The sequence below is a fragment of the Vulpes vulpes genome, chromosome 3, assembly GCF_048418805.1.
Source record: "Vulpes vulpes isolate BD-2025 chromosome 3, VulVul3, whole genome shotgun sequence".
In the NCBI taxonomy this organism is placed as follows: domain Eukaryota; kingdom Metazoa; phylum Chordata; class Mammalia; order Carnivora; family Canidae; genus Vulpes; species Vulpes vulpes.
Window position 1 is genome coordinate 126,853,517 of NC_132782.1, and position 23,977 is coordinate 126,877,493.

At 33.1% G+C, this 23,977-nt stretch overlaps 1 protein-coding gene across 6 annotated transcripts in view; it reads left to right on the forward strand.

Moving 5' to 3' along the window:
• DPYD (dihydropyrimidine dehydrogenase) overlaps positions 1 to 23,977 on the forward strand; it is a 793,145-nt gene that overhangs the window by 201,791 nt on the left and 567,377 nt on the right. For 4 of the 6 annotated variants that reach the window (XM_072754539.1, XM_072754541.1, XM_072754540.1 and 1 more), the window contains one exon: positions 12,138 to 12,299. In XM_072754539.1, coding sequence (XP_072610640.1) covers positions 12,138 to 12,299 — 162 coding nt within the window. Of the gene's footprint in view, positions 1 to 12,137; positions 12,720 to 13,150; positions 16,980 to 23,977 lie in introns of those variants that run through there. The other 2 variants (XR_012000747.1, XR_012000748.1) reach the window with 2 other exon arrangements.

Consider the following 23,977-nt stretch of genomic DNA (forward strand, 5'->3'; position numbering starts at 1 on the left):
GAATAAATGTATATCACAGTAGACTTCATCTTTTTAAAAAAAATTTTGTTTAAATAAAATTTAGTTTAACATATTCTGTATTATTAGTTTCAGGGGCAGAATTTAGTGATTCATCAGTTGCATATAATACCCACTGCGCATTATATCAAATGTCTTCCTTAATGCCCTTCACCTGACTACCCCCTCCCATCTCCCATCCTTCCAGCAATAGTAAACTTCGTCTTAAAGAATTTGAGTTTAGTTTTCTGAAAACTGGTAAATTGAAAAATGTAGGTAAATTATTATAATCAAAACTGGTTTTACTTTTGAAAGTAGTAATAGGTTTTAGTTATTATACTTGGAATGGAGACTTTTCTGGTAAATTTATTTGTACCCATTGTACAAATAGTGGCTGACAACTGGTTTTATGAGCCACAATACAATAATACAGTATCGTAGACACTGCAGCACCCTGACAATGAAGAAATTTCACAATATTGTCAGTGAAAAGCAAACCCTCACAAAATAATCTGACTTAATTTTGTTTGAAAAGAAGAAAATAGAGTGTTCTAGAAGTTCTAATAGCATAAATAATGAAATTTTGTTTTTATAACTAATTGTCTTATACATATGATTTTCTACACCAGTCACTTGATTTGTTTTAAATCTTGCTTGAGGTTAGATTATTTAGGGTGAGATAATTTGAAATGTTTCTCACCTTCAGTTTATAATTTTTCTATTAAATATATTTATTATTTGGTATTTTTTATTCAGAACATATAGGCACACTTTGTTTTATTGCATTTTGTTTTATTGTGCTTTACAGATACTGTGTATTTTTTTTGTTTTTTTTTTTTTGTTTTTTTTACAAATCAAAGCTTTGTGACATACCTACATTGAATAAGTGTTGGCACCATTTTCCAACAGCATTTGCCCACTTCATGTCTCTGTGTCACATTTTGTAATTCTCACAATATTTTAAAACTTTTCATTATTTATTATATTTCTTATGGTGATCTGTGATCAGTTATTATGACTCACTGGAAGCTCAGGTAATGGTTAACATTTCTTAATTTTTAAAATTAAGGTATGTGTAGGACGCCTTGGTGGATTAGCGGTTGAGCTTCTGCCTTTGGCTCAGGGGATGATCCCAGGGTCCAGGGATTGAGTCCCTCAATGGGGCTCCCTGCAAGGAGCCTGCTTCTTCTTCTGCCTGTGTCTCTGCCTCTCTCTCTCTGTTTATCATGAATAAATAAATAAATTTTAAAAATAAATAAAATTAAGGTACATGCATTGTTTTTTGGACATAATGCTATTGCATATGTAATAGACTATAGTGTAGTATAGGCATAACTTTATATGCACTAGGAAACCAGAAAATTTGTTTGATTCATTCATTTTATTGTGTGGTATTCGCTTTATTGCAGTGGTTTCGTACTGAACCTGCAATATCTCTGAAGTATGCCTGTAAATTTATTTAAACTTGGCTAACAATTTCATTGATTTGGGTCTTTTTTACTTTATTAAATAACAAATTGTTTTTTTTAAAGAAAGAAATAGTAACAAAAACCTCCAGAGTTTTTCTCTGCAGCCAAATATTAGTAATCAGTATATATTAAATTAGGATGAAGTAATTTTCAGTAGTTTTCTGAGTAGCCAGTAATATGTGTGATGTTGCTTATTTATAGTATAATATCTTTCAGAAGGAGAATATATGAAATATTACATCCAAATACTAAATTTTTACTTCAACTCCTAGACAGCCAATTTAGTATATGCTGCATGTATATTTTTGATTGTCCAAATAAAAAGAATCATATTTAGGCCATAATTCTGGTGATCTTTGTTGTTTTTTTTTATTTTATTTTTATTTTTATTTTTTTAAATAATAAATTTATTTTTTATTGGTGTTCAATTTGCCAACATACAGAATAACACCCAGTGCTTATCCCATCAAGTGCCCCCCCACCCAGTGCCCGTCATCCACTTACCCCACCCCCGCTCTCCTCCCCTTCCACCACCCCTAGTTCACTTCGTAGAGTCAGGAGTCTCTATGTTCTGTCTCCATTTCTGATATTTCTGGTGATCTTTGAAAATATATAAATTTAGTTGGGTTGTAAGGAAAATTAATCTCAGTGTAGTATTATAAAGTTAGAGAAAAATATCTTATAATTTTTTCTGTAGTATAATAATCCCCTGCCTCTTCTGTTCAGTTTCACTTTCCATGATTTTAGTTATCCATAGTCAATTGCAGTTGGGAAGCAAATATTCCTCCTGATATATCATCAGAGATTCAGTTTAGTAGCCTAACTCTTAACATATATCTTTCTGTATTTGAATTGAAGTTTAGATATAAAAAGGCATACTGTCTTTGTGAAGAAAATTATATCTGGATTATGATATACACAAACTCTAGTATTCAATGAAATAAAATAATCTTGTATCCTATTTTGTTTATATTTCTTAATAACCCACTTAGAATGAAAAAAAGTATCTCTGTAATTTCTTACAAAATCTATTGCACCTTTTGTTATTTTCTCTGCATAAAGTGGCTTTTTAAATTTCCATAGTATATAGTCACATTATGTACCTTAAATTGGTAATTCCATCAACACTCAAAAACTAGGGCAGTCCCAGTGACTCAGCAATTTAGCACCGCCTTCATTCGGGGCGTGATCCTGGAGACCCAGGATCGAGTCCCAGGTCAGGCTCCCTGCATGGAGCCTCCTTCTCCCTCTCCTTCTCCTTCTCTGTGTCTCTCATGAATAAATAAATAAAAATCTTAAAAAAAAAAAACAATAATAATCCAATTGGAAATAGGCAGAAGACTGTGAAGAGACATTTTTCCAAAGAAGACACCTTTAAATGGCCAACAGACACATGAAAAGATGCTCAACATCACTCATCATCAGGGAAATACAAGTCAAAACCACAATGAGATAACACCTCACACCTGTCAGAATGGCTAAAATTAACAACACAGGAAACAACAGATGTTGGTGAGGACGCAGAAGGGGAATCCTCTTGCACTATTGGTGGGAATGCAAACTGATGCAGCCCCTCTGGAAAATAGTATGGGGGTTCCTGAAAAAGTTAAAGATAGAACTACCTTACAATCCAGAAATTGCACTACTAGGTATTTACCCAAAGGATGCAAAAATACTAATATATGAAGGAGCACTTGCACCCCAATGTTGATACAGCATTATCAACAATAGCCAAATTAAGGAAAGAGCCCAAATGTCCATTGGCTGATGAATGGATAAAGAAGATGTGGTATAAAATGTGTGTGTTTGTGTGTGTGTGTGTATTTATATATATATATATATATATATATATATATATATATATATATATATAGACTATTACTCAGCCATCAAAAAGAATCTAATCTTGCTACTTGCAGTGACATGGATGGAGCTAGAGTGTATTACACTAAGTGAAATAAGTCAGTCAGATGAAGACAAATACCATATGATTTCATTCACATGAGGAATTTAAGAAAAGAAACAGATAAACATAGGGGAAGGGAAAAAAAAAGAGAGGGAAGCTAACCATAAGAGACTCTTAACTATAGAGAACAAACTGACGGTTGATGGAGGGGGGGTGGATGTGAGATGGCCTAAATGAGTGATGAGTGTTAGGAGTGCACTTGTGTTGAGCACTGGGTGTAATATGTAAGTGATGAATCACTAAATTCTATTCCTGAAAACAACATTACACCAGTGTTAACTAGAATTTTAAAAATATAGTAAAATAAAAATAAAATAAACGGATAATTCCAAAACAGTGAAGCACTTTAATTTTTTAAAAATGCTACAAATTATGTTTTATATTAAAAGGTGAATGATAATCAGTTACCTTTCTAAAAAGTATTGTATTCCACTATCTGCTTGTAGGTAAGGAATGTAGAATAGAGATCGTCTTTGACCTCAAAAAAATAAAAAAAAAAATTAATAAAAGACACACACATGTCAGTAAAAATATACAAATATTGTCAATGTATATTAACAAATACTATGTTCAAAAGGGTGTAGTATAAAGAATAGTCTGGCATTATGTTCCTAGTTGAAAAATGGCTGAAATTTTAATAAAGCTTTTTCAAGGAAATGCCATTTGAAAAATGATATAAAGTGTGAAAAGAATAGATTTGGTATAGATGAAAATTTTATTTGCTTCAGCTGGAACACTGTAAAGGCAACAATACTGATTTTTTTTTAAAGATTTTATTTATTTATTCATGAGAGACACACAGAGAGAGAGAGAGAAGCAGAGACACAGGCAGAGGGAGAAGCAGGCTCCACGCAGGGAGCCTGACTTGGAGACTCAATTGATCCCAGGTTTCCAGGATCAGGCCCTGGGCTGAAGGCACCACTAAACTGCTGAGCCACCCGGGCTGCCCAACAATACTGATTCTTTACATATATCTAGTGCTTAATAAAAGTTTTGTCATGGAGTAGATGTTCAATAAGTAACTTGATGATTAATGAAAGAATGTAATACCTGTACACATATACACTAAGATTTCTTAACTAACTCATGGGGGAATTAATGAATTTTTAAATCAATTAAACAGATAAAGGTGGATAGGGGCCAGAAAATAAGAGAAATAGAAGTGACATTTTTATATTTCTATAGCGTATATAAAGAATTCTACCTCTTCTTACATACCTTCATGCCATTTTTCCATGACTTAATATATTAATGATAGTTTTGCATTGTATAGATTTTCTTTCTTTCTTTCTTTCTTTCTTTCTTTCTTTCTTTCTTTCTTTCTTTCTTTCTTTCTTTCTTTCTTTCTTTCTTTCTTTCTTTCTTTCTTTCTTTCTTTCTATTCTACTTCATAACATCAATTTTCTTTAATAAACTTCAAAATCTTAAACTCTTAATATTAACGTTGTAATAAAATCTTTTTTAGCTAGAAAGTCTAAGAGGAACAGGGTGCAGATAAATTTATTAGGTCTATTCTGTGCTGTATAATGTACTAGGAGTGCTATGTGTGTCAGATTAAAAAATATTTAGTGTAAATATGACTAGTTAAGAAATAATTTTTTCTGCATTTTTCAAGTGATGAAACTGAGGTTAAGAGATACTAAATTCTACTCCTGTATGATATAATCAGGAAATAAATCCAGAAGTGTATGGTGTCGAAGCCTGTGTGCATGCACCTGTGTGCACCTTTACATGTGTTTCCTAGTTCAGCATCTCAAGGTCAGATAAAAAATTTTATTTTCTAAAAGAATAATTAAAAAAAAATAAAAGAATAATTCTTTCCTTACACATTCATAGTTCTAAAAGTCTAATCATATTTTGCAAAACTTTTCTAAACTTTAGTATGTCTGAGATATGAAGAGAGGATTTTCAAAGTAAAACCAGACAAACCTGTTCTGTCCCCCTGTGTCCCCAGAAGAGTGACTACTGTGAGGACAGGATATTTTGTTGTTCTGTGAATGATAGGTTCTTACTCTCCTTAGCCAAATGTGTGAAGACCAGTGGGTTGTTTATAAGAGTGGTGACAGCTTGACAATTGTTCCCTGTCCCTATACTTTCTGTATATGCTATGAGGAACATTTTCTTCTTTTTTTTTTTTTTAAAGTTTAACAACTCCTTTTTTTAAAAAAAATTTTTATTTATGATAGTCACACACACACACACACACACACACACACAGAGAGAGAGAGAGAGAGAGAGAGGCACAGACATAGGCAGAGGGAGAATCAGGCTCCATGCACCGGGAGTCCAATGTGGGATTCGATCCCGGGTCTCCAGGATCGCGCCCTGGGCCAAAGGCAGGCGCCAAACCGCTGCGCCACCCAGGGATCCCCTGAGGGACATTTTCTATCAAATTAATGTACATAAGCACACTCGCCATTAGATAGCTCAGTCTAGAAGTATAAGTAATGTTAATCATCCTTCTCACACTTGCAAACTTATTGAACTTTCCCAAGTATTTTAAATGCAGCAGATTGGAGTTTATCTTGGAAGGGTGCTCCCATCTGTGAAAACTCTCATTGGAAAAAGCAAGAACACTTTAAAATAAATCCACCAGCTGTTTTGATAATGTTGTGGTGATAGGACTATTGGTTAAATTCGTTATAACATATGAGATGATAGCTGGCTTGTGAGTTTTTCATGTTTCTTGATAATGACTTTAAAATCATTAAATTGTCGAAAGATGACACTAATGCAATTTCAAGTTATAACTTTAAAATAAAAAGCAAAGAATAAAACTTAAAGTTGTCTTAGAATTAACCCACATGCAAATGGCACATGTAGCTTCGAACAAGCTTTAAAAACCCCAATAAGTAATAGAAAATTCAATACCTGCAAAATATGGGTAGGTTAATGGACTAGAGAACATTCAATATAGGTTCTTTTGTGTTGTTGATATAAAAACAACAAACATATCAGACATCATTTTTGTTTTAGATTTTTGCTTAAAGAAGGAGTAAAAGTCTTAATAAAACAAATCTGTGCACAAAAGATCAGATATTTAATTTTTATTCTAACATAACCCTGTACATTTTTCTTCACACAATAGAAGACTAAAATACTTGTGAGTGATTGAATAACCCGAAGAAACCAGGTGAAGTGATTGTGTATTTTCTAGAAGGAGACTGCTGGGGTATCTTTAAAGTACCCTTCTAAATTTAAATTTTAAGGCTTTTGCTTTTAGAAAGGTTTAAAAGCTCACAGAATAGGAGTCAAACCTCTTGTTTAGAAAGAGAACTCAAGAAATCTCTCCACTTAACCAGGAGAGAAAAAATTGATATTGATCTTGACATTCTTGATGGGAACAGTTGAGGAGGTGTTCCTTTTCTAATAGGTTTCTGAATGTCTTTGACTCAGAGTACCCAACTTCCTACACAGTAGAGTTATCTACCATTTCTTCAGTTATTTGTGAGAGGTAGAGGTCAAAGGGACTTCTGAATCATTGTTTGATGTTGGCTCAGACCATTTTCAAAACCATGTATGTGTATTCTGTGACACAGGCTAATGCATTCCTGTTTTGATATATCATCATGTCTTCTTCACTTTCCTTATTTTTCCACTGAGAGTTTCAACAGCATCTATACAATAATCTTCCCAATTAGTCCTTTAATACTAGCACCTTTCTATAAAAAGCTTCAATTAGATACTAAACACTTTGATTGGAAGTCAAAATTTTCCATAATTTGTTCCAAGCACATTAAAATACATATCTTATAATCACCATTTCCTAAATGAATCAATGAACATCTCTAGCCGGTTGTCCAGATCATTATGCAAGGCATTTTTCTGAATTTTCTTGATTATTTACTCATGTCAATCCAGGATAACTTGGATGCCATTCCCTCTCATCTCTTAGTCCTGTCAATTCAGAAACACTTTGATTACCACCCATTTAAAGCAGATTCTGAACCTCTTCCTCAAGAGACTTATCACTGATTCCAAAACATTTTGATGTCGGTGGGGGGGGCCCTCCTTAATACCCATAACCCATATATCCTATCCACCCACCCACTGTAACCAGCCAAATAGGTAAGAGGTGCTATCTCATTATTTTGACTAGCATTTCTCTGATAGCTAATAATATTTAGCAACACTTCTTATGCTTATTGGCCATTTGTATATTTTTGGAGAAATGTTCATACTAATCCATAGTTCATTTTTATTTTTTTTTTTATTTTTTTTTCACAGTTCATTTTTAAATTGATTATCTTTTTATTTTAAGTTATAAGTGTTCTTCTTATATTCTAGATGAAAATTTTCTACCATATATGATTTTTTTTCCTGTTCTGTGGGTTGCCTTTTAACTTTCTTCGTGGTGTTCTTTGTAGTACAAAAGTTTTTAATTCTAATGAAATTCAACCATCTTTTTTTTTTTTTTTAAAGATTTTATTTATTTGAGAGAAAAAAAAAAAAAAAAAACATGAGAAGGGGCAGAGGCAGAGATAGAAGCACACTCCACTGAGCTAGGAGTCTGATGCGGAGCTTGATCCCAGGGTCCTGGGACTGTGACCTGAGCTGAAGGCAGACCCTTAATCAACTGAGCCACTCAGGCATCCCTGAATTGTCTATTTTTTGTTGTGTTGTTGCTTGTGCTTTTGTCATTATGTCCAAAAACCATTGCTTAATCCAAGGTCTTAAAACTTTATTCCTATACTGTCTTCTAAGAGCTTATAGGTTTATTTCTAACATTTAATCTATTGTTAATTAATTTTTAGATATGCTATAAAATAGAGATCATCTCCATCCTTTTACTTATGGATATTCAGTTATCACATCATTTCTTAAGAGGAATATTCTTTCTTTATAGAATTGTCTTGGAACTCTTGTCAGAAAACCAATTGAACATAAAAATGAGGGTTCTATCTAGACTTTCAATGCTGTTCTGTTGATCTCTATGTGTATTATTATGCCAGTACCACACTGTCTTGATTACTGTAGCTTCATGTAAGTTTTGACAGTCAGTGTGATTCTTCTAACTTTATTTTTCTCTTTCACAGCTATTTTGCCTATTCTGGATTTCTTGCTTTTTTCATTTGAATTTTAGAGTCTGTATGCCAATTTTTGCAAAAAATATCTGCTAAGATTTTGATAGGGCTTGCACTGAAGCTGTAGATAAATTTGAGGACTATCAATATCCTGGTAATAAGTCTTCTAATTCATAATCATGAGCTGTCTTTCCATATGCTTAGGTCTTCTTTAACTTCTTTCAGCAATGTTCTGTTTTACACATTTTTTGTAAATATAGTCTAGATAATTTGTATACTGATCTTTTTATAAATTAGTTTTTATTTCATTTTTGTTTTCATTGTTTTATACATTGTGTGTAGAAATAAAATTGATTATTGTATATTGGTTGATCTTATGTCCATCATGCAACTGGCTATTGTCATTATTATTAGTGCTGTATTACTGTTCTACATGAAAAAAATATATATGCTTAGACTAATATATATATATATATATATAGCAGGCTCCAAAAGGGAGAATTTTTCTTCCTGTCGTCTTTTTTGTGCTACTCAGTTCCTCAGTTGGTTGGCTCATGTCCACCCAGTTGAGTGATAAATAACTGGGAGGGCAATCTACTTTGGTGTATCCACCAATTTAAATTCTAATCTTATATGGAAATGTCTTCATGTGCCCACCCATTATTTTGGGGTGAAATAATGCTTAATGTGGGCATCCCATGGCACAGTCAAGTTGACACACAAAATTAAGCATTATAGTGCTAATAGTTTTTTAGTAGACTTTAGGGTTTTCAATATACAGATCACTTCATCTACAAGTAGAAATAGTTTTAATTCTTACTTTCCAATTTGAATAGCTTTTACTTCTTTAGAACCTCCAGTACTGGCAGCCCTAGTGGCTCAACGGTTTAGTGCTACCTTCAGCCCAGGATGTGATCCTGGAGACCCCGGATTGAGTCCCATGTCAGGCTTCCTGTATGGAGACTGCTTCTCCCTCTGCCTGTGTTTCTGCCCCCCCCCCCCCCCGTGTCTCTCATGAATAAATAAATAAAAATCTTTAAAAAAATAAAATAAAACCTCCAGTACTATTCTTGATAGATCTGCATCCTTGTATTTTTCTTAATTGTAAGAAAAAAGCATTCAATTTTCAGCATAAAGTAAGATGTTAGCTGTGGGTTTTTTTTTTTTTAAACATTTTTTTTTAATTTTTATTTATTTATGATAGTCACAGAGAGAGAGAGAGAGGCAGAGACATAGGCAGAGGGAGAAGCAGGCTCCATGCACCGGGAGCCCGACGTGGGATTCGATCCCGGGTCTCCAGGATCGCGCCCTGGGCCAAAGGCAGGCGCCAAACCACTGCGCCACCCAGGGATCCCTTAGCTGTGGTTTTTAATGAGATGTCCTTTATTAACCTCTAAAGTGAATTAATGGCTTTCTTTTTGTGGTCTGTTGAGGGTTTTTTTTTTATGAAAGGTATTGGATTTTGTCAAATGCTTTTCTGCATTTTTTGAGATGATCGTGTGATTTTTGTCCTTTATTCTATTGATGCAGTGTGTTATATTAATTGATTTAAGGGATAATAAACCAACACTGAATTCTTGAGATAAATTCCATATGTATGGAGATACTCCATATGTATGGAGTATGTATGGAGTACATATGGAGATACTCCATATGTATGGAGGTATATGTGAAGAATTGGTATAAATTGTTAAATACTTTCTATAATTCAGTATTTAAGCCATGTCAGCCCCAAATGCTCCTTGAATCACCTTCCATATGTTATCCTCAAATGTTTCTTGAATCTCCTTTACTATCTTAATGATTCATTATTCATTATTGAGTCAAGTACAATCTTTGATACATGCTCTTTCTGTATGTGTAACAGAATCTGGTGTTAACTTTTGAAAATTATACTTTGACCACATAGTGCTTTACTTTTGTTCCTTATCAGTGACACTAACAAAGACTTTCACAAAGACAGTAGCAGATATGACCAAATTTGAGGAAAAAAATGGATGAATCTCAAGTGAAGATGAAATGACTTTTACTTTAATTTTTCGTTAAATTGACAGGAAGGTCAAAGCTAAGGGGAATATACAAAAAAATTCATCTAATAAAATACAAAGTATAATTATTGAGCTAGCTATGTGCTCTCCAGTTTATACTGAAAACAGCTGTGTTTGTTTTACATCAAGATATCTGAAGAGTAATGTAACTAAATTTTATAACCTATTCAGTATTGAACAGTTTTCTTTAGTATTAGAGTATATCTTGGTCCTTAGTAGTATGTGGTCATATATATGGCTTTGAATCATGGTTCTGTCACTATATATGCTCTGTGATCCTTTGGCAAATTATTTACCCTTCCTATCCCAGTTTATTTACTTATAAGTTGAATTTAATAACACATTTCCTATTATGTATTCAGAAAATACATACTGAAGAACCATTCTAATGTGTTAGATGTTATTGTTGGTTGCTAAGGAGACATACTGAATAAGACAAATACTGTTAAACCACTAATACCACTATAAAACCATGCATTAAGATCTATTTTTAAATGTTTTATTCAGTTATAGAATGCCAGTTTGATTCTTTTGAAATAGATCACAGTATGCAAAGAGTCCCCATATAGACCTGCACATTTTCTCTATTATTAATATCTGATATTACAGTAACACATTTATTATAATTAATGAAACATTTATGATTTATTACTAACTATAGTCTATGCTTTCTTCGGATGTCCTTAGTTTTTACCTAGTGCCTTTTTTCCTGATCATGTCCAGAATAGCAAATGACGTTTAGTTGTCATGTTTCCTTTGGGTTTTCTTGAGTTTTATATTTTCTCAAAATCATCCTTATTTTTGATGTACTTGACAGTTTTAAGGAATGCTGGTCAGGTCCAATTCTTAGTTTTGATAGGAGAAAAAAATACTCCCCCAACCTTCAAGTTGTTCATTCTTAGTCAATAATGATATCGTTGTACAATGTATGTACACATTGGGTTCTAAAAACTCTTGATAAAATTAGTGGGGTTCTAAGTTATTCTATAGTAACCAAATGTATGGAAGGAAGTAATGATTAAATGAGCACGTCAAGGTTTGGTTCAGAACTGCCTGTATAAGATGCAGTTTCATCTGCATCTTTCGTTAATGGTATGTAATTGAAGGATGATAATCAACACAGACTGCCATTTATATAGTCTCTCTGGACCGGCAAGATGAAAGAAAGGGAAAGAGGGCCCTAGATGCTTTTAATTTAGTTAAGTGGAGGATAACTTGAATTTCACCTTTTTGTTTGATTGTTTTTTAAATTTTTAAGATTTAATCTATCTAAGTTTGTTCAATCTATCTTTCTTACCTTTGTTAAAAATGAAAGAGATAATTCTTCTCAGGGTATAGTTAGATGCCTTGAGAAAGAAAACTATTTATAGAACATTTATACTTTAAATTTCAATTTTCCAAATTGATTAGTTGTTCATTTATTGATACACCATATACTGAATATTCCTGTATGTTAGGTACTTGGCTAGTTATTACTTGATGTTTTCTGATGGTAAACAGTATTGTAACCTCTACATCTTATACATATCTTGATCTTCAACTCAACTACCTAATACAAAATTAGGTTATATTTTGAATGTGTAAGGTGCACAATAAAATTGTTACATAATAAAATTTTATTTTATTTTTGTAGAACTATTATGGAGCTGCTAAGATGATTTTTTCCGACAACCCACTTGGTCTGACCTGTGGAATGGTATGTCCAACTTCTGATCTTTGTGTAGGTGGATGCAATTTATATGCCACTGAAGAGGGACCAATTAATATTGGTGGATTGCAGCAGTTTGCTACTGAGGTATGTAAGCTGTACATACTGTTTTCCTCCCACCCACCTCTACAGCACAAAAATCTTAAAGTAACTTTAATCCTCGGTGCTCCTTTGATATCCCAAATTTTTAGTGTGATACACAGCTAATGTGTGCTGTATGCCCTAAATAATATTTTTATTTAGTAATGGCTATAAAAATTAAGCTCATAAAGCCATATATCAAATTAATTGCAATCCCAGAAAGTTATTAAAATATTGAGTGGAAGTTATATAAATTAGAGGGTCGGAAACAAAAATTCATTCATTAACTTTGCATTGGAGTGTGACAGGGAGACCCCATTATAAAAAGGCTATCTTGGGGATCCCTGGGTGGCTCAGCAGTTTGGCGCCTGCCTGCCTTTGGCCCTGGGCGTGATCCTAGAGTCCCGGGATCGAGTCCTGCGTTAGGCTCCTGGCATGGAGCCTGCTTCTCCCTCCTCCTGTGTCTCTGCCTCTCTCTCTCTCTCTCTCTCTCTCTCTCTCTCTCATAAATAAATAAATAAAAATAAATCTTTTAAAAAAAAGGGCGAACTGATTCTTCTTCCTGAAATTCTCTTTAATGTTTATTGCTTGAAATAATACATCATCATTTATTCTTATTTGTTTGTTTGTTTGTTTATTTATTTATTTATTTATTTATTTATTTATTTATTTTAGTAATAGGGGTTAGAGAATTTTCAAAAACCCAACACCGAATAATATTCTTTTAAGTGAAATTTTATAAACTTTTAGATTAGAAGCAGATATGTTATTTGGATACAGATTTATAATGAAATCAAAGCATTTAAAAAAAATTATTTATGAGAGAGAGACAGAGACACAGGCAGAGGGAGAAGCAGGCTCCATGCAGGGATGTGGGCCTCAATCCCAGGACTCCAGATTCACACCCTGGGCCAAAGGCCTGTGCTAAACCACTGAGCCACTCAGGGAACCCAAATGAAACCATTTTATCTCGCAGGTTAGCTCTCTCTCTTATGAATCCTTTGTCAATGACTGATACTCTGGGACATCTTATGCTCTCTGGTAACCCCTATTTGGAGTCAACTACCAGGTTATTTTCCACGTATCATTTAAATGATCAACATATATCGAGTTACAGTAAGATTGTATAGTCCTTAGGGTCAGTTGGCTAAAAGACTAAATTAAATGCCTGTCAACACTAGATTTTTACTTAATGACTTCCCCATCTGGTTTTGTCAACTCAAACACAACATATTTTTTCCTTTTAGGATCCATCCTATAACATCCCTCAAGATTAAGTCTCACTTTGCTTTTAGTAATAAATCAAAGTTATTCCTTCTCTGCTTTCTGACAAGTTAATTCTAAGCAAGGGCTCCTAGGAATGGGAAAATAGAAACAACTTGATGTTGTGAGTTGTTCCAATAAATTATTGGATTTAATTTCTTTTCTGCCTAATTCAAAATTGCATTAGGCTTACCTGACCATTGTAAGGTATGATCTTTACAACCTGGGAAAGTCCTTAGTTGATAGAGAAGATTAACCTCAGTTCTTCGACATCTTTCTTTGGGGACTCATTGCTTCTTCCTTATAACAGGGCAACCTTTAAGGATGTAGTAAATGAAAGGGCATTTTATATATATATATATGTGTGTGTGTGTGTATATATATATATATAAATTAATACTGCATTTCAAAACAAAAGGAGTTAAAATAATGTTACTTTGTCAGTGACTTGTACGATAGAGATCATTCTTCTGAGAACTCTCACTTGTTGATTTAAATTGAGGTATAGTTGACAAAAACTATTATAATTTTGGGTTCCTTGGACTTTATGGTTTTCTAATTGAGATGTTTTGGGGCTCATCTCTCTGGTTCGGATCTCAAGGGTTGGGGTACTTGATATGTGACACCAACCCTTCACCCTCCAGGGGAACCGCCATACTGGTGAGATCCCTCTCTATGGTGTGTTGCTGTCCCAGCAGGAGGTTTTTTGAGACCATAGCTACTCTCCTACCTGTCTCAATATGGTCTTTTTAACCTTTGTTGTGGAAAATAAGTTCATCTAGTATTTTGATTTTTCTCAGAGGGAAATAATTCATATGTAACTTTAGATTTGGTGTGTTCATGGGAGGAGATGAGTTCAGGATCTTTCTGTTCCACCATCTTGCAGAAGTCCCCTTCTTCACCCTCACTTGGTATTCATGAACTGCTTCCACCCCTTCCTAAAGCAGTTCTTTGTTTTCTTTTGCTGTGTATGTGTGTGCTTTGTTTTGTTTTTTAGTTTAAGATATAGCATCATTTAGGATGGCATTAAATGCATTGTAAGTGAATAATGGAGTTTAAAATAGGAATGTATCTAACTTTTACATTTCAATTGTACTTTATAAAACAGTAACTTCAAGTATATCTGTCGAATTATAAATAAGTTTTGTAATGGAACTGTGAAGAAAAACTCTTTTTCTCTTTTTAAGTTGGCCTCTTAGGGCAAGATACTTTAAAAAGTTTTGTTATTCATAAGTCAGTGCGAGGTTTACTTACTTACCCAACTGTCAGTATTGTTATGAAGATAAGCCAAAGATAGACAACATATTAATTTGCTCTCACTGAAAAGAGAAAGTACAATGTGCAAGCTACTATTATTATTTCAAACTACTAAACTATTGACACTTAAGTTGAAGCAGAACATGATGCAAATAATTTTATTTATTTTGGTTGTTTGATAAAACAATGATTGATTTTTGACCTTTAAAGAAATACAAATCTGTTTTCAACCAAATTAAGGAAAGGTTAGGAAAGCAGACTAAAATAGTATGATATTTTTCAAAATTGTTTTTCCTGTAATTTATAAGTGATTTTTAAAATACCAACTTCGCAGTTTGCCATTATTGGTTAAATCCATACCTTTTACTTTTTCGATTTGAACATGGGCATATGGAACATAGAGATCAAAATAGAATACAAATAAATCACACAAAGAATAGCCTGCAGTTGCATCAGGAGACCAGCTGCTTTTTTGTTGTTGTTGTTCTACTTGTCATTATTATTCAATCCTTTGCTATCCCCAAATCAGCAGTGACCTTGCTTCAGAAATTTGTGTGTGCCTATGGAACATATAGACTATGGAGTGATTCTGACTCTCTAGGAGGCAGTTCTTCCTAGTTCAATTAGGTATAACAAAATTGCCTCAATAAAATAACTTAAAAATAATAGTTTGTATGGATTCTCCTTTCTTTGTTTTAATAAATTTATTTTTTATTGGTGTTCAATTTACCAACATATAGAATAACACCCAGTGCTCATCCCATCAAGTGCCCCCCTCAGTGCCTGTCACCCAGTCATCTGCACCCCCCCACCCACCTCCCTTTCTATCACCCCTAGTTCATTTCCCAGAGTTAGGAGTCTCTCATGTTCTGTCTCCCTTTCTGATATTTCCCACTCATTTTTTTCTCCTTTCCCCTTTATTCCCTTTCACTATTTTTTATATTCCCCAAATGAATGAGACCATATAATGTTTGTCCTTCTCCGATTGACTTATTTCACTCAGTATAATACCCTCCAGTTCCATCCACGTCGAAGCAAATGGTGGGTATTTGTCATTTCTAATGGCTGAGTAATGTTCCATTATATACAGTGACCACATCTTCTTTATCCATTCATCTTTTGATGAACACCGAGGCTCCTTCCACAGTTTGGCTATTGTGGACATTGCTGCTATAAACATCAGGGTGCAGGTGTCCTGGCGTTTTACTGCATCTGTATCTTTGGGGTAAATCCCCAGCAGTGCAATTGCTGGGTCGTAGGGCAGATCTATTTTTAACTCTTTGAGGAACTTCTACACAGTTTTCCAGAGTGGCTGCACCAGTTCACATTCCCACCAACAGTGCACGAGGGTTCCCCTTTCTCCATATCCTCTCCAACATTTGTGGTTTCCTGCCTTGTTAATTTGTCCCATTCTCACTGGCGTGAGGTGGGATCTCATTGTGGTTTTGATTTGTATTTCCCTGATGGCAAGTGATGCGGGACATTTTCTCATGTGCTTGTTGGCCATGTCTATGTCTTCCTCTGTGAAATTTCTGTTCATGTCTTTTACCCATTTCATTATTGAATTGTTTGTTTCTTTGCTGTTGAGTTTAATAAGTTCTTTATAGACCTTGGATACTAGCCCTTTATCTGATAGGTCATTTGCAAATATCTTCTCCCATTCTGTAGGTTGTCTTTTAGTTTTGTTGACCGTATCCTTTGCTGTGCAAAAACTTCTTATCTTGATTAAGTCCCAATAGTTATTTTTGCTTTTCTTTCTCTTGCCTTCATGGATGTATCTTGCAAGAATTTACTGTGGCCAAGTTCAAAAAGGGTGTTGCCTGTGTTCTCCTGTAGGATTTTGATGGAATCTTGTCTCACATTTAGATCTTTCATCCATTTTGAGTTTATCTTTGTGTATGGTGCAAGAGAGTGGTCTAGTTTCATTCTTCTGCGTGTGGATGTCCAGTTTTCCAGCACCATTTATTGAGGAGACTTTTTTCCATGGACTTTCCTCAGAGAGTTGGAACAAATTATTTTAAGATTTGTGTGGAATCAAAAAAAAAATAAATAAATAAATAAAATAAAAACAAACAAACAAACAAAAAAAAAGATTTGTGTGGAATCAGAAAAGACCCCGAATAGCCAGGGGAATTTTAAAAAAGAAAACCATAGCTGGGGGCATCACAATGCCAGATTTCAAGTTGTACTACAAAGCTATGGTCATCAAGACAGTGTGGTACTGGCACAAAAACAGACACATAGATCAATGGAACAGAATAGAGAATCCAGAAATGGACCCTCAACTTTATGGTCAACTAATATTCGACAAAGGTGGAAAGACTGTCCACTTGATTCTCCTTTCAGTCTCATGAAGGTTTTAAAATTTTTCTACGGCAGCCCGGGCAGCTCAGAAGCTTAGCGCGGCCTTCAGCCCAGGGCCTGATCCTGGAGACCTGGGATCAAGTCCCACATCAGGCTCCCTGCATGGAGCCAGCTTCTCCCTCTGCCTCTCTCTTTCTGTGTATATGTGTGTGTGTGTGTGTGTGTGTGTGTGTCATGAATAAATAAATAAAATCTTTAAAAAAATAAAAAATAAAATTTTTCTAAACAATTGTAACCCTTGAAATTTTTTTTTTTTTGGGAATGTGTTTGAGTATGAAATTGAATTTTAAAGAAATCATTACATTAATCACCCATATGGACCAACTGGACTTTCACTGTTTCATAAACTTAACTAATAAATTGTTGCAAAAGGAGAATGAAATGAGAACACATCTTTGTACTCATTTTCTAAAGTTTGAAAAATAAACTGTCATACTTAGCTGCATTTTAAATCAGTTCCCTTCTGTGGTTTTTTAACTAGTTATGGAGTCAGTTTAAAGAAGCTAAAGTTAAAAGTCCAAGGTTTTGAAGTTTGACTTTAAATGTTAAGATGAATGAGGGCCATAGGTTCACTACTTAAAATTGTTTCTTCAGTTATGAATTTTTAGAAATGCGTTAGATTATGGAATTGTTCTCTAAAAAGATTATTTGGTGTTCACAATAAATATTCTATGAGATTATTTATTTTAATTACCTATTAAATATACTGTTTTATGAGATGTATACTTCTTGACACTGCGCCTTTAGTTTTGTTTTTATACTTTTAGTTAGGAATGGAACTGATAAACAGAATTCTGAACTAAATCAAGTGACTTCCTGGGAACAGGATTACTCTTTAGATTTTTTTGCCTGTATCTCTCAGCAGGTTTTTTTAATATCACCTTTCATTTCATATAACCCAATTGTTGTCCACCATCATACACTATTTATACACTATTATATACTATTTGTTTTTATTTCTTTATCTTACTGGTCAGACACAATTCAAATTAAATTGATCAGTTGCCTATAATACAATGAAAAAATACAGTAATGTAATTCAAACAGGCAGGTGTTAGAAGCCTCCATTAAGAGATATTTTATAATTATTTAAATTATGTCAATATTTACATTTTGCTTGAATACTACAGTAAATATTTTGGAGAATTGTGAATGAAAGAGGAATATTATTACCTGAGTTAATTTTGATTTAATAGGACACGTATTATTTCTATCATATCTTCATTTTGAACATGGAAGTCACTAAAAGCCTTAAACTTTTGTCTTCTAAAAACATAAGTGAGGAGAAAAAAGAAATATGCATTCTAATATAAACAGAGTATTGCATGTTCTCTTTCAAGTAATATATTTTTTGTGGTATAATTTGTCTAATAGAAAAATAGAGATAAAGAAAAAGAATAAATCTTATTCTCAAATTTAAAACCATTATATAAAAAAACGTACATACACTGTAAGATTGGAATTACTCTCCGTGTTATGTTGATTGCTTTATAAGTAAGATAATCAAATGACTGAGATACTTTAGAGAGTGAGCAAGGACATTATTAATAATTAATTCAGGACAGCAGGCACAAACCAGGATTATCCCAGGCAGACTGTCTTGTATGAACAGCCAGTGTAATAAGTTCCCACTAGGTAAGGATTCAGTTAATCAAACAAACATTGATTGAGCATTGATTAGAATTAAGTGTTGTTGTAGGCTTTTTTGAACTACAGGTCTTGGGAAACTACAACACTTCTCAAGAAATAATACAAGCCAACAACTACAAGTTTGTAGCAAACTTAATAATACATATCGCATTTACCTTAGCATCCCCTGGACTGATAATTCAGTCTTCATTAATTTTTGTCACTTGGTTTTAGAGGCGATTAGACCTTTGTACGAAGGAAAAGATAAAGCAGGGGAAAATATAGAGTTACAGAAGTATACCATACTTGCGTAGCACTTCAATTTATTTTTATGATATCTCACTTTAAAATGTTGATAAAATACCCTTGAGACACTTAAACTAGGTAATGTTTTTCCCATTCCAGACATGAGGAAAGTAAGGATCAAAGTGATTAAAAAATAGTTAACGTTAAACAAACTTCTGTTGCACTGGACAGTGTTACGTACTTCACTTAGAATTTGACTAATCTTGAAAATAACCCTTCAGGTAAATGTGATCATGTCCATTCGTTGCAACAAGGGACTCCATGAAAAAATTTGATTTCCCCAAATTCAAGTCTAATAAAGGCAGATCTAGAATACAAATCTAGTGCGTTAATTTCTATCATTTCACAAACTCTCACTTTTTGCAGATATTGCTATAAGGCATCAATACAAACTCACTGTAAACCCAAGTGTTTTGGCCATAAGTTCACAATATTGCACTTTGTAAAATTTACCTCAGTCACTGTACCTCACAACTCACATAATGAGGTTTCTGTGTGATATGATACCACAATATTAAAGATGAATGTAGGGACTGGCTGGCTCAGTGGTTGAGAGTCTGCCTTTGGTTCAGGGCATGATCCTGGAATCCTGGGATCGAGTCCCACATCCGGCTCCCTGCATGGAGCCTGCTTCTCCCTCTCTGCCTGGGTCTCTGCCTCTATCTGTGTCTCTTGTGAATAAATAAATAAAATCTTAAAAAAAAAAGATGAATGTAGCTTTGTTGCTTTCTTTTGTTTATGCATGTTACTAAAAAGTTTTTATTTTATTTATTATTTTATTTTTCTGGCCAGTGAAGGAGTATTGTAGATCTAGGACTCAGGGGCCTAAGATGATAAACTTTGGGTTCCTTCTATGAAAAATTGCAAAAAACACTACTATTAAGCTTAAATACTGCACCCTGAAAGGGGCCCATTTTATTAAAGGCCCTAGAGCTCAAGATTATATCTAAAGTTTATTTTATTTTGGAAAGCCTAAGCCTGATGATATAGCTGGTTTGTAAGTAAATTTAAGAATGAGTCTAGCACATTTATAATACAATTTGGCAAAGTGGTCAATAAAATCTATCAGGTCATGTATCTAATCTAAAATGAAGATAAACTACCATGATAATGAATGATAACCAATATTTATGGTTAATCCCTTTTGCAGGTCATTTATAAATAGAATATGGATTAGAGAATAGTCATTAGATTAATGATATCTCACACTTGCCTCTCTGTCCCAAACTTGAATTGTCTTTGAATAAAATTTTTCCATACTACTACTATTTATTATCAGTATTACTAGCAGTTTGTGAATACTATTTATACAAAAAAATAATTATTTATAAAATAAATAAGATGTACATGAAAAATATACATTAAACATTAATAAAATCAATAGTTTGTACCCTGGTGAAATGTTGCTCTCAGGATTGCAAATACTAGTAATATCTGTTAAGGCTTGATTTATGTCTCTGCTTTTGGTCTTAATGCACTGGTTAATAGAAAATAATGTCTTGATGGATTTCACTAAATATCTGATGTTCTTTTCCAAAAAGCTTTAGAAATCTATGAAAAATACTCATTGCTAGCACAATGATTGATAATAAAACTGTAGGACAGGATAAATTGCTAGATGATTTTCATCAGCCTATTTTAGTCTATTTTAAAACTATTACCATCTAGAGCTTTAAAACATAAAAATAGGTTTCTGAGATTTGGGATGATAACTTTTAAATTTGCCAAAATTATATACCTATTAAGATTATTTGCTACAATTTTTTTTCTGAATTTGTTTTTTTAGAAGTCATATATATAGAGTATATGTGTTATATAAATATAAATATTACATATAATATATATATTGTGAGCTGCTTACAGTTAGTTTAGAATGATGTAGTTTATTGGCTTGAATTTTAAGAATTTAATAAATATGTATTTCCATAAATATATTTGATGAATAGAGGAATAAAGTAGTAGCAAACAGTGATATTGAAGCAATAATGGATCACTTGTAACAGGCAGGAGTTAAGATTTAAACCACCATTTTACTCCAAAATATGATTATAAATGAAATATAATAAGCACTCAACAAAAGTTAATACCAAAGTAAAAAGGAATGTAAATACCTTTTGGTGCCAGAAGTATAGAAACATTCAACAGTTAAAAAAGATTTGGGCCTCAGTCAGAGGCTACTGGGGAATTTTACTGGTGAAAGGTACTAAGTACCAGAAACATATGTGAGGTAGAAAACAGGAGTCACCTACCCCAGTTGAAAGTTAAAAAAATTAGGTGCATCTACTTGGCCCGGCTGGGCCTTATATGAAGCTTCAGAGAGAAGCAGAGACAGCTGTGCCCCAATGTTTAAGTGGCACAGTAACTTGTTTCTGTGATATCTCTAAGTATTGCCTGGGGACTGGAGTTCTGGACTTCCAGTAAGAAACTTAGTTACATAGTTGGGGAGAGGGAGAGAGAAGAGTGTTGCTGGATTGAGGTCACTACATACTTGCTATAAGAAAGAAGAAAGCAAGTGGAACAAGAGACAAATTCCACTTAGAATAAGTAAAACAAAAAGTTCAAGACTGTATTAGAAGAGCTAATGCTCCTGGTGGTAATGAAGATTCAACCTCGAGATGATGACTGTATCTGAATGAATCACAAATAATATCATAATCAGGCGTTTTAAATAAATAAGCATAAAATAATAGCTATGAATATAATATTTAATGTATATTTAAAAAACGAGTTTGGTATGAAAAATAGTTGATTAGAAATATTCGGTGAAATGAAAATATCTATAAAAAAATCTTGAAGTGGATACAGACAGATATAATTGGTGACCTAAAAAAAAAAATAGAACTGAGAAATTCATTCAGAGTATAGTAAAAAGATATAAAGAAAGGAAAACTAAAATGGAGAAGTTAAGCTTAGAAGCTCTGGTACACATATAAACAATTCCTGAAATAGAGAAAGAGAGATTGGCAAAAGCAGTCTTAAAGCAGTTATGGTAGAGAATTTTCCAGAAAGAAAAAATTTAAGGCCCTCACCTACATTTATGTTTGCAATAATGTGAAATATGAGGATAACAAAAGAATCAGAGCTTCCAGAAAGTGATAAAAAAGATCATTTTAAAACCAGGTGACAATTAAACGGACCCCACATTTCTCATCAGGTTTAATAGATATGAGAAATGAAGAGCACAATATTTTCAAAGCCTAAGATAAAGAACATTATTACTCCTTTAACAAAGGACATTGATTAAAAATACTTTCACCTTGTTATTTATGAGAACTACTAAAAATGAGTTCTACTTTAGTATGAATGAAGGGAACCCAGAGTAAAAGAGAGAGGGGTAATAAACACTAAGAGTGAAGTGAAGAAACCAGCAAAATAATGGTGGTAAATGTAATTAGTGAGTGTAGTCTAATAATAAAATTATTTGGGGATGTTAAAGATAGAAATAAAATTTTATATAATACCAACAAGGAAGACATTTGAGGTGAAGGTGAGGGAATATAGTGAGTAGTTAAGTGTCCTAAGGGTCTTTACGATGGTAGAGAAGGGAGTACTTAATAACTTAAGAGTATGTTTCTAAAAACATTGAAATATTGATATTAAAATTTTAAAACTAATCACAAAAATATGGAAATACAATCTGTAACTTTGAAGCAATCATTGAAACAGAGAGGTAGGTGTGGAGAAAACAATTCAGTGTCAATAGGAAAGCAAAACTAAAACACAAAAGAGAGAGAAGCAAAGAAAAAGCAGGGTAAACAAAACATGAAACGGGCAGTAGAAAGACATCCAAGTATATAATTAACTGCAAAAATGTATATTTGTGTATGGAAACATAAATGACTGGTATCAATTTAAAATAAATACTACAAACAGCTTGTATGATGTCTAGAGGAAAAAGACCTTAGCAGAAAGTTTGAAAATAACATAGTTGAAAAAAGATATGCTCTGCACACACTAACCATAAGAAGGTTAGTGTAGTGATATTAACATGTAACATAAATAGAATTTGGGGGCGAAAGTATTAATAAAAATGAAGAGAGAAGTAATGAAAAAAAGAATAAATGTCTTAAAACATTCGTAAACTAAAAAAAAAAAAAAAAAAAAACAACCGTAAACTGTGTATACATTACAACATAGCCTTACCCAAAATTAGTAAAATTTTTATTTGAATAAGGTTTATTAGGTTGATTAAATAAATCAGAAGTTTCCTGTATCCCTCTAATACACACCTATTTATGTCATACGCCTGTTTACCGTTTATCAAAATCGACCATGTACTAGGTCAGAACAATTACATATATATTTCCAAATAAGTATATGTGGACTGTATTTTTTACTACTACATACCTAAATTAGAAATAAAACATAAAAATATTATAAAACTGAAACAATGGGAACAACAAATTTTGTCTGGGAATTAAAAAAAAAACACATTTATAAATGATTCATGGGTTAAGGAGGTCATCACAGTAGAAACTACATAATATTTAGACCTGAATGAGAGCTTCCCACTGACAACCTATGAAATGCAACTAAAGTCATTTTATTTTATCAAATTTATTATGTTAAGTGTGGATAACAGGAAAGAAAGCAATGTCTATCCTAAGGAGCTAGAAAGAGAACAAATGGAGTGTGGATGGATATGTTGGTGTGGGTGTAGTGGTGGTGTTAAATTCTAAAAAATAAAAGAAAGGTAATGAAAATAATAGACAAATAATGAAAGAGAATATAAAAGCAAAAATAAAGATCTATAAAACAAATAGCTGGCTCTTTGAAAATAGTTTAGTAAATTTTCGAATGGCATATCATGTAACACCCATTACATTTCAGTTATTACTGCATTCTTATTGCTGTTGTTTTATTGT